Source organism: Eretmochelys imbricata, chromosome 1 (genome assembly GCF_965152235.1).
Source record: "Eretmochelys imbricata isolate rEreImb1 chromosome 1, rEreImb1.hap1, whole genome shotgun sequence".
Classification (NCBI taxonomy): domain Eukaryota; kingdom Metazoa; phylum Chordata; order Testudines; family Cheloniidae; genus Eretmochelys; species Eretmochelys imbricata.
In genome coordinates this window covers 256,282,144-256,294,259 of record NC_135572.1, presented here as the reverse complement: position 1 = coordinate 256,294,259, position 12,116 = coordinate 256,282,144, and the positions used below count along the sequence as shown (strand labels likewise).

The 12,116-nt window shown below is 48.3% G+C and overlaps 1 protein-coding gene across 1 annotated transcript in view; it reads right to left on the bottom strand.

Annotated features, from left to right (window-relative positions):
* Nucleotides 1–242: 242 nt before the first annotated feature.
* DENND2A (DENN domain containing 2A) overlaps nucleotides 243–12,116 on the bottom strand; it is a 47,262-nt gene continuing 35,388 nt past the window's right edge. The window contains exons 14-19 of the mRNA XM_077807529.1: nucleotides 7,751–7,928; nucleotides 6,032–6,073; nucleotides 4,394–4,511; nucleotides 3,393–3,632; nucleotides 2,129–2,215; nucleotides 243–1,270 (exon numbers count right to left, since the gene is read on the bottom strand). Coding sequence (XP_077663655.1) covers nucleotides 1,239–1,270; nucleotides 2,129–2,215; nucleotides 3,393–3,632; nucleotides 4,394–4,511; nucleotides 6,032–6,073; nucleotides 7,751–7,928 — 697 coding nt within the window. The 3' untranslated portion in view covers nucleotides 243–1,238. The remainder of the gene's footprint in view (nucleotides 1,271–2,128; nucleotides 2,216–3,392; nucleotides 3,633–4,393; nucleotides 4,512–6,031; nucleotides 6,074–7,750; nucleotides 7,929–12,116) is intronic.

Sequence of the window (12,116 nt, the reverse complement as noted above, 5' to 3'; positions counted from 1 at the left end):
AAAAATGGTAACTTTCCACAGAACATGGAAGTCCGATCCCATGTAGAATGCAAGAACCATTCAGGAATTCACCAGCATCACAAGCTAACTACCACAGACACTGCATGTCTTATCAGAGCAGAAGAGTTTTAGCCTTGGCTGAGTAGGCATATTTTGAGCCTGAGCTGATCCCCAGTCAAAGCTGGGGTCTGGAAAAGGGAAACCCACTTGAACTTCTGGAAGCCTGTTTCTAAGAGCTGTACACTGGGCAGGGCTCATGTTGGAGAGCTGTTTGGTGGGCATTATATGAAAGTGAGAGACATAAGAGAGTTGTAACAGAAAGAGTGCTGGAACGTCAGAGTGTGTGGGTGGCTGGGTGGGCGGATAAACAACTATTCTATTTGACCACTAGATGGCCCTGTTGACCCACATACAAAATGAGGCAGAAGGCAAAAAAAAAAAAAAAAAAAATCTATAAATGAAGCAGCGGGTTAAAAAAAAAAATCTATAATTCTCAGCAATAATTCCCAACTCGTTTTCTTTTTACGCCACTCACTTTTAATTACACTGTGTAAGGTTCTCAACTTAGACAATACAAGGAAAGGCCTCTCCACGAGGCTGACACAGCCGCCTTGCAGAGCATAGCGGTCGATTAGTTGGCTGGCAAATCAGTAGGTTTAGTGGTTCCCCCTCCACCTCCTTTCCTCATTCGTAAGCACACCCTGCCCGTGTCCTTTGGCATCCCTGCAGTCCTCAGCGTCCTCGGTTTTCTCAAGACCTGTTTTCATATGTTTCCTCTATTTCTCCCCTCCTTCGCTCTCAGGCCAGGGTAATACGGCCTTTCCCCCCAGTCCCCATTATCACATCCAGCAGTGCCACTCGGAAAGGAGGCAGGGCATGTGTCAATGGTTAATAGTTTTCCTAACCCCAATATAAATAGAACAAAAAGTATAATAACTAAGAAATCAAATCCATTTGGAGGTCTGCAAAATGCTACTGCAGAGTTTAGAGTGCTTGGTCCAGTGCATGTTACTGTAGGAGTCCAGAGACCTCTCCAGGCTGCTCTACCGCCCTCTGTTCATCTCATGGGGCCACTTGCACACAAGAGCAAACCCTGGCCTTTCTGCCTCCAGCGCTCAGCATCCAGGGCTGTTACCCCCTTGGGAGCAGGCTAAGTGGGAATGGTTGGTAACAGTTCGTTTTGTTTCTGCTGAATTGTAAACTCCTTCTATTCCATGGAACGATGGCGTGCGTGACTCTTATTTCTTGTGGAGGAATTTCATTTTGCTACCTGATGGAGAGGAAGTGAGGAAAACAGCCGTTACACAGCAATATGTAGAGTGGAGAAAGTCTGAGCTCCATCTCTCACCCCCAGAGCCAACTGGAGCAAGGACTGAGGGAGAGCTGCTGCCTCGGAATCACACTGCCCCCTCTCCCCCAGCAATGCTGGGTCTAGTTCAAGAGCAAGTTCCCCTCCCCCCGCCCCAAAGGAAGGAATTGGCTCCTGCTGGAGCTAGGCACAATAGCACTGCATGTGTCAGCCAGACAGTGGCAATTTGAAAGGGACACAAGATACAGCCTTCTCCTTCCTTCCCCCTTAGGCAGGAGTTAAATGTTGTGCTTTCAAAGGACTTCCAGTCCTCTTTTCACTCTGTCCCCCCTAGGTACTTATATGGCCTGCGCTATAGCGGAGCACCTTACAGCTGTTAACAGCTTTATCTTCACAACAGGGCTGGGAGGTAGTCTCCTCATCCTCGCCTCAGCAGGGAGTGGCTGAAGCACAGGGCGATTAGCTGACTTGCCCATGTGGGGATCCAGTCCATCCCAGTGCCTTAGCCCACAAGACCAGCTTTCCTCCTTTGGGAGTCAGGCAGTGAGCTCAGGGTCCAAACTTTAATCCCCCCCCGACCCGGCAATGCAGCTCCCAGTCCCACTGACATACGTGCATGTTAATACGTGGCCCAATCCTGACCACTGACTGAAGGCCCCATGGCACATCACAGCAACATACCAGGGGAAGGCAGATACAACCCTCGGGAGAGTGGCGCTACCTAAAATAGCATCTTTGTTGCCAAATCACTGAGCTGGTGTTAAGAGTAACATGCAACACAACCACTGTGAAAAGACAATGGTTGCTCTGGCATCTTACCCAGTCCTTTCAGGAATTTATTGACTCCACTCTGCTCCCCAGTAGGGAGCGTTTCCAGGTACTCCTGGGCACGTACCTCAAACAGACCTGCGGCAAAAAAAACCCCACAATCCTTTTGGTTCCAAATATATAACAAGAATACTGACCTCTTCATTAGTAGAGCTAAAAGCACTTTACTAGGGAGAGGAGTCTATCCCCACTATCCCCATTTTACAGAGGAGGAAATTGCAGCTCACAGAGCAGACACTGACTTGCCCCAGGTTACCCAGCGGGCCAGTGGCAGACCTGGTCTCCAGAGCCACAGTCCAGTGCTCTATCCACTAGGCCACACTGCTTCCTCATGCAGGCATGACTAGCCAGACTGATCATCTTTGCTTCGTGGAGGGAATGGAGGAATCTTTTCAAAAGAATTCTGACAGGGAGTGTACAGAGACTAAAATCTGGGGCCATTTGAGGAATTAACATTTGGGGGCTACATTCTCACCTTCTAGGAAAAGCTCTTTGATCCCTCTGCCATTTCCAATGTCCGCTGGTCATTAGCTCTTTAGAGGAGCTTGCTGAACCAGCACTGACCAGCTGTTCGGATGAGACAGGCCCCTCAAGTCAGTGGAACCTTAGAGGCCATGGGGCAGTAGTTATGAGCTCCTCGACACCCTTCTCTCAAATGTCTATCCCCAGAAGGAGGCATAACAACAGTAAATACATTATATATCAATACACTGGAGCTAATGCTAGTTCTGTAGCATCCCTGACAAAAACTCAAGATAGAATGGGAGGGAAACCACATGTGACAGAAGACAGTTATGCTGCTTAACACATCATGAGAAGGTGCTCACAAGCTAAGAGAAGCACCTCTAAACTGCTACTGTTTCCCAGCTTTCATTAATAATGCTCATCACTTCAAAACACTTTGCAAACATGAACTAAGCCTCACAACACTACTGTGAGGTAAGTAGTAGTTCCCCCAGCGTTACAGATAGGGAAACTGAGGCAGGGATAATTTAAGTGACTTATCCAAGACCAGAGATAGAGGCTAGGAATGGAACCCAGGAGTTATTGGTGCCTGGGTCTATACTCAGGCCACACCTCTCTCAAAGGGGGATAGGATCACTGCAATCTTTCAAAAACACATGGTCATCATGGCCTCACCCCAGAGCTACAGCCAGTGCTGCTCCAGGGGACGATGCTGGCTGCTCACCACTCCCAGGGGATGGATGGCAAAGATTCCAAAAGCCTCGCTGGAATAAGAAGAAGAGCCCCTAACCTTTGACCCCCTGTTTCCGCAGCTCCCGTTCCTGAATGAATCCCCCAAACATCTGGGTTTCCATGAAGACCTCCAGGAAGCGTCGAAGGCTCTTGGAAGAGACAGACTTGCGGAAGGCCTCCCGCTGTAGGGTCCGCTCCTCTCGCTCGCTGGGGGTCAGGAACAGGGAGTAGTGGCCCATGATCTCCACAAAGAAACGAACGAAGGCTTCAGACACCACTTCGTTCAAGGGGCTGGATTCTAAGGAAGAGGCGGGGGAGGAGGAGAGAAGCAGAGAAAGCCATGAGGTGACGGTGGTGCTGATGGTGGAACTGTGAGGATGCACTGGGCAGTCAGGGGCTGCACACTGGTTTACTTTGAAGTTGCATTCCTGGCTGTGGTTCCACACCACCTTACCAGCCCTGCTGGCCTCTTTAGGAACTGTGCCCTGTACGGGTCTGAGAGTGAGAAGCAGCTGTGGAGAGAGAGCACGTACTTTCCACCAAAAGGCTAGGAGCGGCCTGCCGCTGCTCCCAGGAGCACTACGTAGGCTGTAGGACCCTGGCAGGTGATCCAGCATGGCACATGCACAAGGTGCAGAACCTCAGTGTGTCCCCCCATCCACCTCCTCTCCAAGGGGCTGTTTGAGTCCAGCAGGCTTTGCCGAGCTGGGGGTGCTGTGGAGGCTGCAGGCTCAGCCCGGCTGGAGGGGAAGGTTGCACTCCCAGGACTGACACCAGAGCCACCTCCTCAGCTCAAAGGAGCCTGGCTGTGGAGAAGGCAGGTGTGTGTAGGGAGGATGTATGGGGCGGAGGCTGAAGGAGACCACATGGAAGTCAGTCACATAGCAAAGGTCACCAGCGCACTGGAGAGTTTAGCAAAGCCTCAGCTAGTTCTAGCCACTGAACTGCATCTTCCATTCAAACCTGGGCCAGGGGATGAAAACCGTCCCTTTTGGGGAAGTGACGGAAGGGCCGCCGGGCCCACCCGATGAAAACGAGCAGACAGGCTGCAGGCTGTACCGTGTCTGCCATTCAGAGAGCCCTCCTCCTTGTCGCTAGCCAGCTCATTCCGCTGCTCCAGGATGTGCTCTAGAGCCGCCTGCAGCTTCCGAGGCAGGATGGAGTCCTCGTCCTCCATCTAGAAAACACAAGCTCACGCTCAGGGACCTTCTCAGGGTGGGGCTTGTGCTGGCTCCGGGAACCTGCTTTTCTCCTCAGCTAGCTCCGGTGGAGTCAGGGAGAGACGGGGCAAGGACATGGAAGGTTATCTGTTACGAAACCAGGAGAGCAAGAAGAACAATACTCGGCGCTTATCTAGTGCCTTCCATTCAGGGCTGTCCATCCCTTCTATAAGCACTAAAGTGGGTGTCTCACCCCCAGCTACCACCTCGCATTGGACGGATTTGTAACCTTTCGTTTCAGCTGTTAGATCTGCGATCGTGTCGCCCGTCTCCCGGCCCTGACCCCACTGCCTTGCTGGAGGTATGGTGTTGCTCTGATAATATCAGGAGCAGGAGTCAGCCAAACAATGCCAGCAAGCAGCTAGGCAGGCACAGCGGCTAGGCTGAGACTTGCATATGGCTAGGTGATTTTCACCCCCTCCCAGCCCCGTACAGTGACATGCAGGGAGCAGTGGGAGAGGCACAGACGGATTGAGCAGTAACAGAGTGGGGAGTCAGAAGGGAGGGGTTTGCCACGGTCTAGCCACTGCAAGAGGGCTCTATAGCCAGAGTGGCTGACAGATGAAAACTGTATTGAAAGATAAGAAACAGCCGTTAACCTCATATCACCCCTGTGAGGGAGGGCAGTGCTATTATCCCCACTTATAGATGGGGAACTATGGCCCTGAGAGAAAAGCAACTTGCCCAAGGTCTCACAAGGAGTCTGTGGCAGAGATGGGAATTGAACCCGGTGCTCCTGGACCAGTCCAGTGTCTTAACCAGACAATTGATTTCCTGACCTAGCCTGAATTCTGTGGGTTGCGCTTGTGAATCAGAGAAGTTGGATTCTGCTTAGAAAACGAACAAAACCACCTGGCTTCCGGGTCTAGGAATACGTTCCAGGACACCCCAAAATTCGTGCTCCTCTGCTCCAGGTCAAAGGGAATCAGAAGAGGCGTATTTGTCTGCAAAATGATGTCCAGATTCCCATTTATTGTCTTCCCACTATGGTCTAGTAATGCAAGGACTAGACAGGGAGGAACATGAGAGGGACCAATGAAGACAGAAAATGAAAGATCAACTAAAACCAATCTTCACTGGAAGGTGCAGATATTACGCTAGAAGGTAGTGGTGACCAGTGCTTAGAGCAAAGGACAGTGTCGAGACTCTGGGGGTCTATTTCCAGCTTTGGCTGTGACTCACTCTGTGGCTTTGGACAACACACTTCTGCAGGCCTTGTGCCTCAGTTTCCCATCAGTTAAAAGGGGATAATGCTTCTCTACTTCGCATGGATTATGGAGGGTTAAATGTTTGTAAAGTGCTTTGAGATTCTTTGAGGTGCTACCTAAGCACAAAGCACTGTGACATTACTGTTAAACAGCCCCTGCCATCAAATCCTGCCTCCCAGCCTGGGCAAGCAGAATAAGCAAATACAGGTCACGGCAAGGAGATGGAGGAAGTGGGAGAAAAAAGCCCCATATGGGACAGCTCTACTCACCTGTCTGAGGAACCGGTTATTAACAAGGTCAACCACAAGGACCTACCAAAGAGAGAATGGGGAATTGTTATTTCCTGTTACCAGAGATTATCCCAAGCCTTCCTGGCTCTCCAGGAAAACTCCTCCCCTCTCACAGAACCACAGCAGCAGGAAGAGATATAAAACACTGGTCAACAGCAGGGCCCCTGTTGTGGTTTTCTGACCACTTCACCACAAGCCACAAAATGACAGCTTGAACTGAAAGAAGCTGGCCTTCCCTAACCCTCCTCCCTTCACTTCTCCCCCACATATCCCAAAACCTTAGACTAGAACACAGTCAGATCTATTGTCTAAGCGAAAAGCTTTACAAAGAAGCCACAGACTATTTTGCACAGCCAATGATGAGTGAGAGACCAAAATAATATGGGGCTTTATCATTAACTCCTACTTAGTATTTACCCTATCGCACAAAACAAAGCAATGCAATTTAAAAAAAACTAAACACATCATATGTAATCTGTGGAATTCATTGCCACAGGAATAAATTGGAAGTAATTGCTTAGTATGACTTTGCAAAGATCAGCTCTGTATGAACAGTGTTGGTAGTTATAGAGCAGGTGTGAAGTGGGGAGAAAAACAGAGTCGCTGATCTCAGCTTGTCTTTAAAAGATTATTTCCCTTAACACCTTACCACCATCAGTGCCACTAATGGGCAGACGGTTGTAGCCCACCAAAGGTTTTTCCTGCACTGGAGTCTAGGAACACTTTGGATGTGAGGCTGAAAATGTTATGACTTGTCACACTGTGTGTGTGTGTTTGCCCTGGCACACCACTGTTCAGAGTTATTCATTTATTTACAGGTCTGCTTATAATTATTATTCATTTGTAATTTGGGAGCACCTAAGAGCCCCAGTCACAGACCAGACCACATTGTGCTAGGTGCTGTACAAACAGAACTAAAACACAGTCCTTCTCCAAAGAGCTTGTAATCTAAGTATAAGACAAGAGACAACAGATTGATACAGCCAGTCAGACAGACGTCTGTACTAACTACAAAAAGAAAAGGAGTACTTGTGGCACCTTAGAGACTAACCAATTTATTTGAGCATAAGCTTTCGTGAGCTACAGCTCACTTCATCTAATGAGCTGTAGCTCACGAAAGCTCATGCTTAAATAAATTGGTTAGTCTCTAAGGTGCCACAAGTCCTCCTTTTCTTTTTGCGAATACAGACTAAAGCGGCTGTTACTCTGAAACCGTACTAACTACAACCATCTCAGGCCCTGGACAATCTCTAAAAAGAATAATTCATACATAACAGACTGAGCAATTGACTCTCCGCACTGTCCTGGCAGCACTATAACTATAACAAAACTTTTAATAATAAAGCCCACCAGCAAAATCACCACTGGAGCCCTTCTCCCAACTCCCTGTGGGACAGGAAGGAAAAATGAAGGTCATTATGTCAGTTCCCCCTACCAGCTGCAGCAAAGTCCCTGCTCACTAGGTAGCAGCCTGTGTGTCTTGGAGCCAAAGGTTACGGGTTTTATTCATGATGCAGTTCACTGACAACTGGGATAGCTGTATTTCTGCAGCCACAGCTAGTTACAATGCCACCCTGCCTTAAAACAGTGACACAATCTAAGTCTAAGAGGCAAACCCTTCTGGGTGAGAAGACAACACAGTGCAGCCAACGCCTGTGGCTTTTAAAAACAACCATTTCATCTGAGTTCATGTCTCACCTCTTCCACGGGTAGCTCCTTGAGGCGGGGCAGTGAGCTGGTGAGCAGGCCAATCAGGAAGGGGGTTGGTGAGCACACAATGTCAATCATGGAAGGCGGCAACACTGGGATGTAGGTGTGCTGCCAGGTGAAGGGGTAGAGGAGTGCCACCATGGCATGGCAACACTTCGACAGGGTGCTAAAAGACAACACAAAGCACACAGCAGTAGAGGCAAGGCAGAGGGTGAGCACTCAGCACTTGCTGAAAATCAGGCTCCTTTCAGGTGTCTCAAGCTGGGCACCCACAGTCACGAGTCATTTTCAAAACTTTTGTCCCCAGTCTTTATTTCCTGGTCTAAAGACACATGGAATGGGTCAGGATTACAGGAAGCTATTCCTCTGTCACATGACACGGGGCAGTTTTCCACTGCCTCCAGTGGCTGCTGTGCATAGAATCATAGAATATCAGGGTTGGAAGGGACCTCAGGAGGTCATCTAGTCCAACCCTCTGCTCAAAGCAGGACCAATCCCCAATTAAATCATCCCAGCCAGGGCTTTGTCAAGCCGGACCTTAAAAACTTCTAAGGAAGGAGATTCTACCACCTCCCTATGTAACGCATTCCAGTGTTTCACCACCCTCCTAGTGAAAAAGTTTTTCCTAATATCCAGCCTAAACCTCCCCCACTGCAACTTGAGACCATTACTCCTTGTCCTGTCCTCTTCTACCACTGAGAATAGTCTAGAACCATCCTCTCTGGAACCACCTCTCAGGTAGTTGAAAGCAGCTATCAAATCCCCCCTCATTCTTCTCTTCTGCAGACTAAACAATCCCAGTTCCCTCAGCCTCTCCTCATAAGTCATGTGTTCCAGACCCCTAATCATTTTTGTTGCCCTTCGCTGGACTCTCTCCAGTTTATCCACATCCTTCTTGTAGTGTGGGGCCCAAAACTGGACACAGTACTCCAGATGAGGCCTCACCAATGTCGAATAGAGGGGGACGATCACGTCCCTCGATCTGCTCGCTATGCCCCTACTTATACTTATACATGCTTGACAAGGACACGCAGAAGTGGCTAACAGTGCAACTTTGCTTTCTTTAGAGAGCAGAGATACAATATTGAAGGCACAGCTTGTCTTGATGCTTAATTCTCTCCCAGCCCAATGACACTCTTTTAATTAACACCATCTTCTCTTTCTGACACTCAGCATACACCTCAGCGAAGAACAAGGCTGCAGGGGAAAAGGGTATCAATGCACATATAATGAACAGTTCAGAGAAAACAGACTAAATACTCAATAGAAACCAGGACAAAATATGACACTACCATACAGGTCTTGCTCAGGACAGGGCCTCAAAAGGCCAGGCTGACCCAAGAGGATGGAGGGGAGGGACTAGATTGCGAGTATATCTACACCGCAATTGGGAGGTGTGATTGTATACAGGGTAGACATACTTGAGTTGCCTTTATGTAGCTGGATCAAAACCAGCTTCAGTAACAAGAGCAGGGTAACCGTGGCAGCTGGACAGTGGCATGGGCTACCTCCTGAGTGCAACCCCATCCAGGACCTGGAGCATGTGCGCAAGTGACCAGCCATGCCATACCGCAGTAGCTACATCACTATTGTTACTCCGGGTAGCTTTGATCTAGCTAGATGCCTACAGTGCTGAAATCATACCTCCTAATTGCAGTACAGACATACCCTGAGGAGCTGGGGTAGGGGAGATACAGTTCATGCTTTTCCCATTCAAATGCTACCAGCGACTCTGCTGAAAGTTTCTTCACAAACGACTTCCAAGAAGGTTTGGCCAGAGAACTCTTCTGAGCGCTGGAAGGAGAGGTGGGCGGGGCGTGCGGTCAGTTTCACGGGGCTATGCAGAGCACACTGTGGGACATTGGTTACTCATCTGTTCTGGGTTTGGAAGTGTTTGTGCATGTCAGGGGATGGGGAGGCTCGCCATAACAAGCTGTGTACATAACGTCATTTCGGTTTTACTAGCATCCAGCTCTTGAAAGAATGGGGGAGGGTAGAAAGGCTAGTCTGGCCTGAAGGAATCACATGGCCAGGAAAGCACTCACAGCTGGCTTGTATTAAACTCCATGGGTGGAATTTACAGTGAGAAATGTGGCTCTGGCAGCTGTTGCTGACTTGTAATGAGAGAGAGAGAAGAGGGTTTGGTCGATGTGGTCTTGTGCTCGTTCAGAAAGTGAGGCTTGATTTTTTGCTCCAGTTATATCTGGTAAATTTGAGTCCCTCCAGCATGACACTAGAGTGGGTTTAGGAGAATATCATGGTTGGGCTACAGGTTTTGGCTGCTTTTCACTGGATAAATTCAATTTGGCAGAGTGTGACTTCTGCTGTTGGGACATCACTGTGACCAGGTGAAGAAGCGCTCTGAGCAGTTTATACAGAGGTGCATGCCAGCCAGGGGATAAGTGAATTCTGATCCTAGGGCAGAGAGAGGAATCCATTTAACACTTCAGTTTAACATGGGGATAGTGGTACTGCCCTCCTTTGTAAAGCGCTTTGAGATCTACTGATGAAAAGTGCTATATAAGCGCTAGGTTTTTGTTATTCTTTAGGCTTTACCTGTGACTCTAACAGGTGAAGAGAATATACTAGGGAATTACTTCAAGGGACTTACACATAGAGGAAGTCTCTCTTTATAGAAGAGTCCCAGATTTTCATTTCCTTGCTTAAAGGGACAGTGTCAACTTTATTTGTTTCTAACTGTCAGCTGTAAAAAAAAATTGACATTTCTGATGGAGCGCACTTTAAATACAGTCTCCTGGATTTTTAAAAGGTCCTTTAAAAAAGGGCAGAGGGCTCTACTCTCCAGCTGATGTTTAGAAGGGTGCAGAAGCCTAACCACTAAAGCATGTTCCCGTCCCATTCTTGCTCTCTGTGCACATTCCAGGCTGCTGCCCCTTCACCTCCACTTGCACTTTGCTTCTGCTCTCACCAGCAAGTCCTGCACCAACCACAGATACTGATACTGACTCTCCACAGAGTCCTGTCAATTGCACAAGGCAAACAACGTGAAAAATAAACGTTCTTCGATTGCGTTCATTTACAGCAAACTTGTAACAAGAGTATGCCTCCCATGTGAAAATCAGCTTGACTGTATCCCTTTAAAACTGTCTCCTTTAAGGAGATTTTGCTTTTCCTCACACATTTTGTGGCCAACATTATCCGAGACTGAAAAGCAGGGGTTTCCTCCTCCTCCTCCTTCTTTGTTTCCTAGCATATTTTTCACCTCCCCAATTTTATAACCTGCAGAAATAATAGCAGTGTCTGTGTGGAAGCACGGTCACCAATTGCCAGTAGTGTTATGGGATTATTCTGAGAATAGCGTTGGAGCTCCTTTTTTTGAGCTGGAATGCAGGTGGCAAGGGTAGAGGTTATATCTTTGTCGTGAACCAGCCTCTGCCTCCTTCATTTTCAGGGCACAGCCAGCTCCTCCATCCAGGGATAGGAACTGATGTGAAAGGTTGGCCTTAGTGACTAATGGAACTAACTGGTCTGGTTCCAGACAGCTCTAAAGAAGAACACTGTGCAGCCAAAACATTACTCTACCTGAGGGCTAGTGGGATATTAAAACATTTTGTCCTCTACCAGCATTACAGTGACTCTCCATTCCCTCTTCCCCTGCTTGCAAGTCATAGTGGAATACAGAGGGCATGTGACAGAGGAAGTGGGAGGGAAGATGCTTGGGAGGACAGCTGGTGGAGGTCACAGACCCAGTTGCATTGGTTATGACAAAATTTTGTTTTGAAGTTGTATGCTGTGACTGTTCAGGAAGCAAAGAAGGTTTCCTTCCCTTTCACCATAACATCTCTGAAGTCCTGGTCACCAGAACTCTCCCAGGTTAATCCTGGTCATCTGCGCTCATTTCTTCCATTGTGGAATTATCAGTCTACTTTGTGGATCAGATTGCTTAGCTTCCGATCCATCAGCATTCAGGAGTGCAGAGACGCTGCTTTGGGGAGTAGCGGGGTGGGGGAGAATACAAGTGTAGAGTCTCCTCTGCTTGAGTTTCAGCCAATATTGCTCGCTGTGGTACTGGATGCATTCAGGGAACTTCAGCCTTTCAACTGCAAAATGGAAGCTTTAGAACGATTTAAATCTAGCAGGAAGACAAGGGTCCGTTATTTGTGGAGACTGTCAATGCCTCCCTTTGGAGTGGCAGATTAGCAGCATGTCATGCTGAGATGATTTTTAGGCACATACTCTCTAGGCTGGGAATCCTATCAGCTATCATCTGTTCTCTAATCTCCTTCAGGCTGAGGTTAGGTAGAAGAGAGAAAAGCAACTCCAGAGTGCTCAGATGGCATGGGTCCTGATCAGTCTGATTTTAGACCTAGGTACAGCATGGAGCATTTGCTGC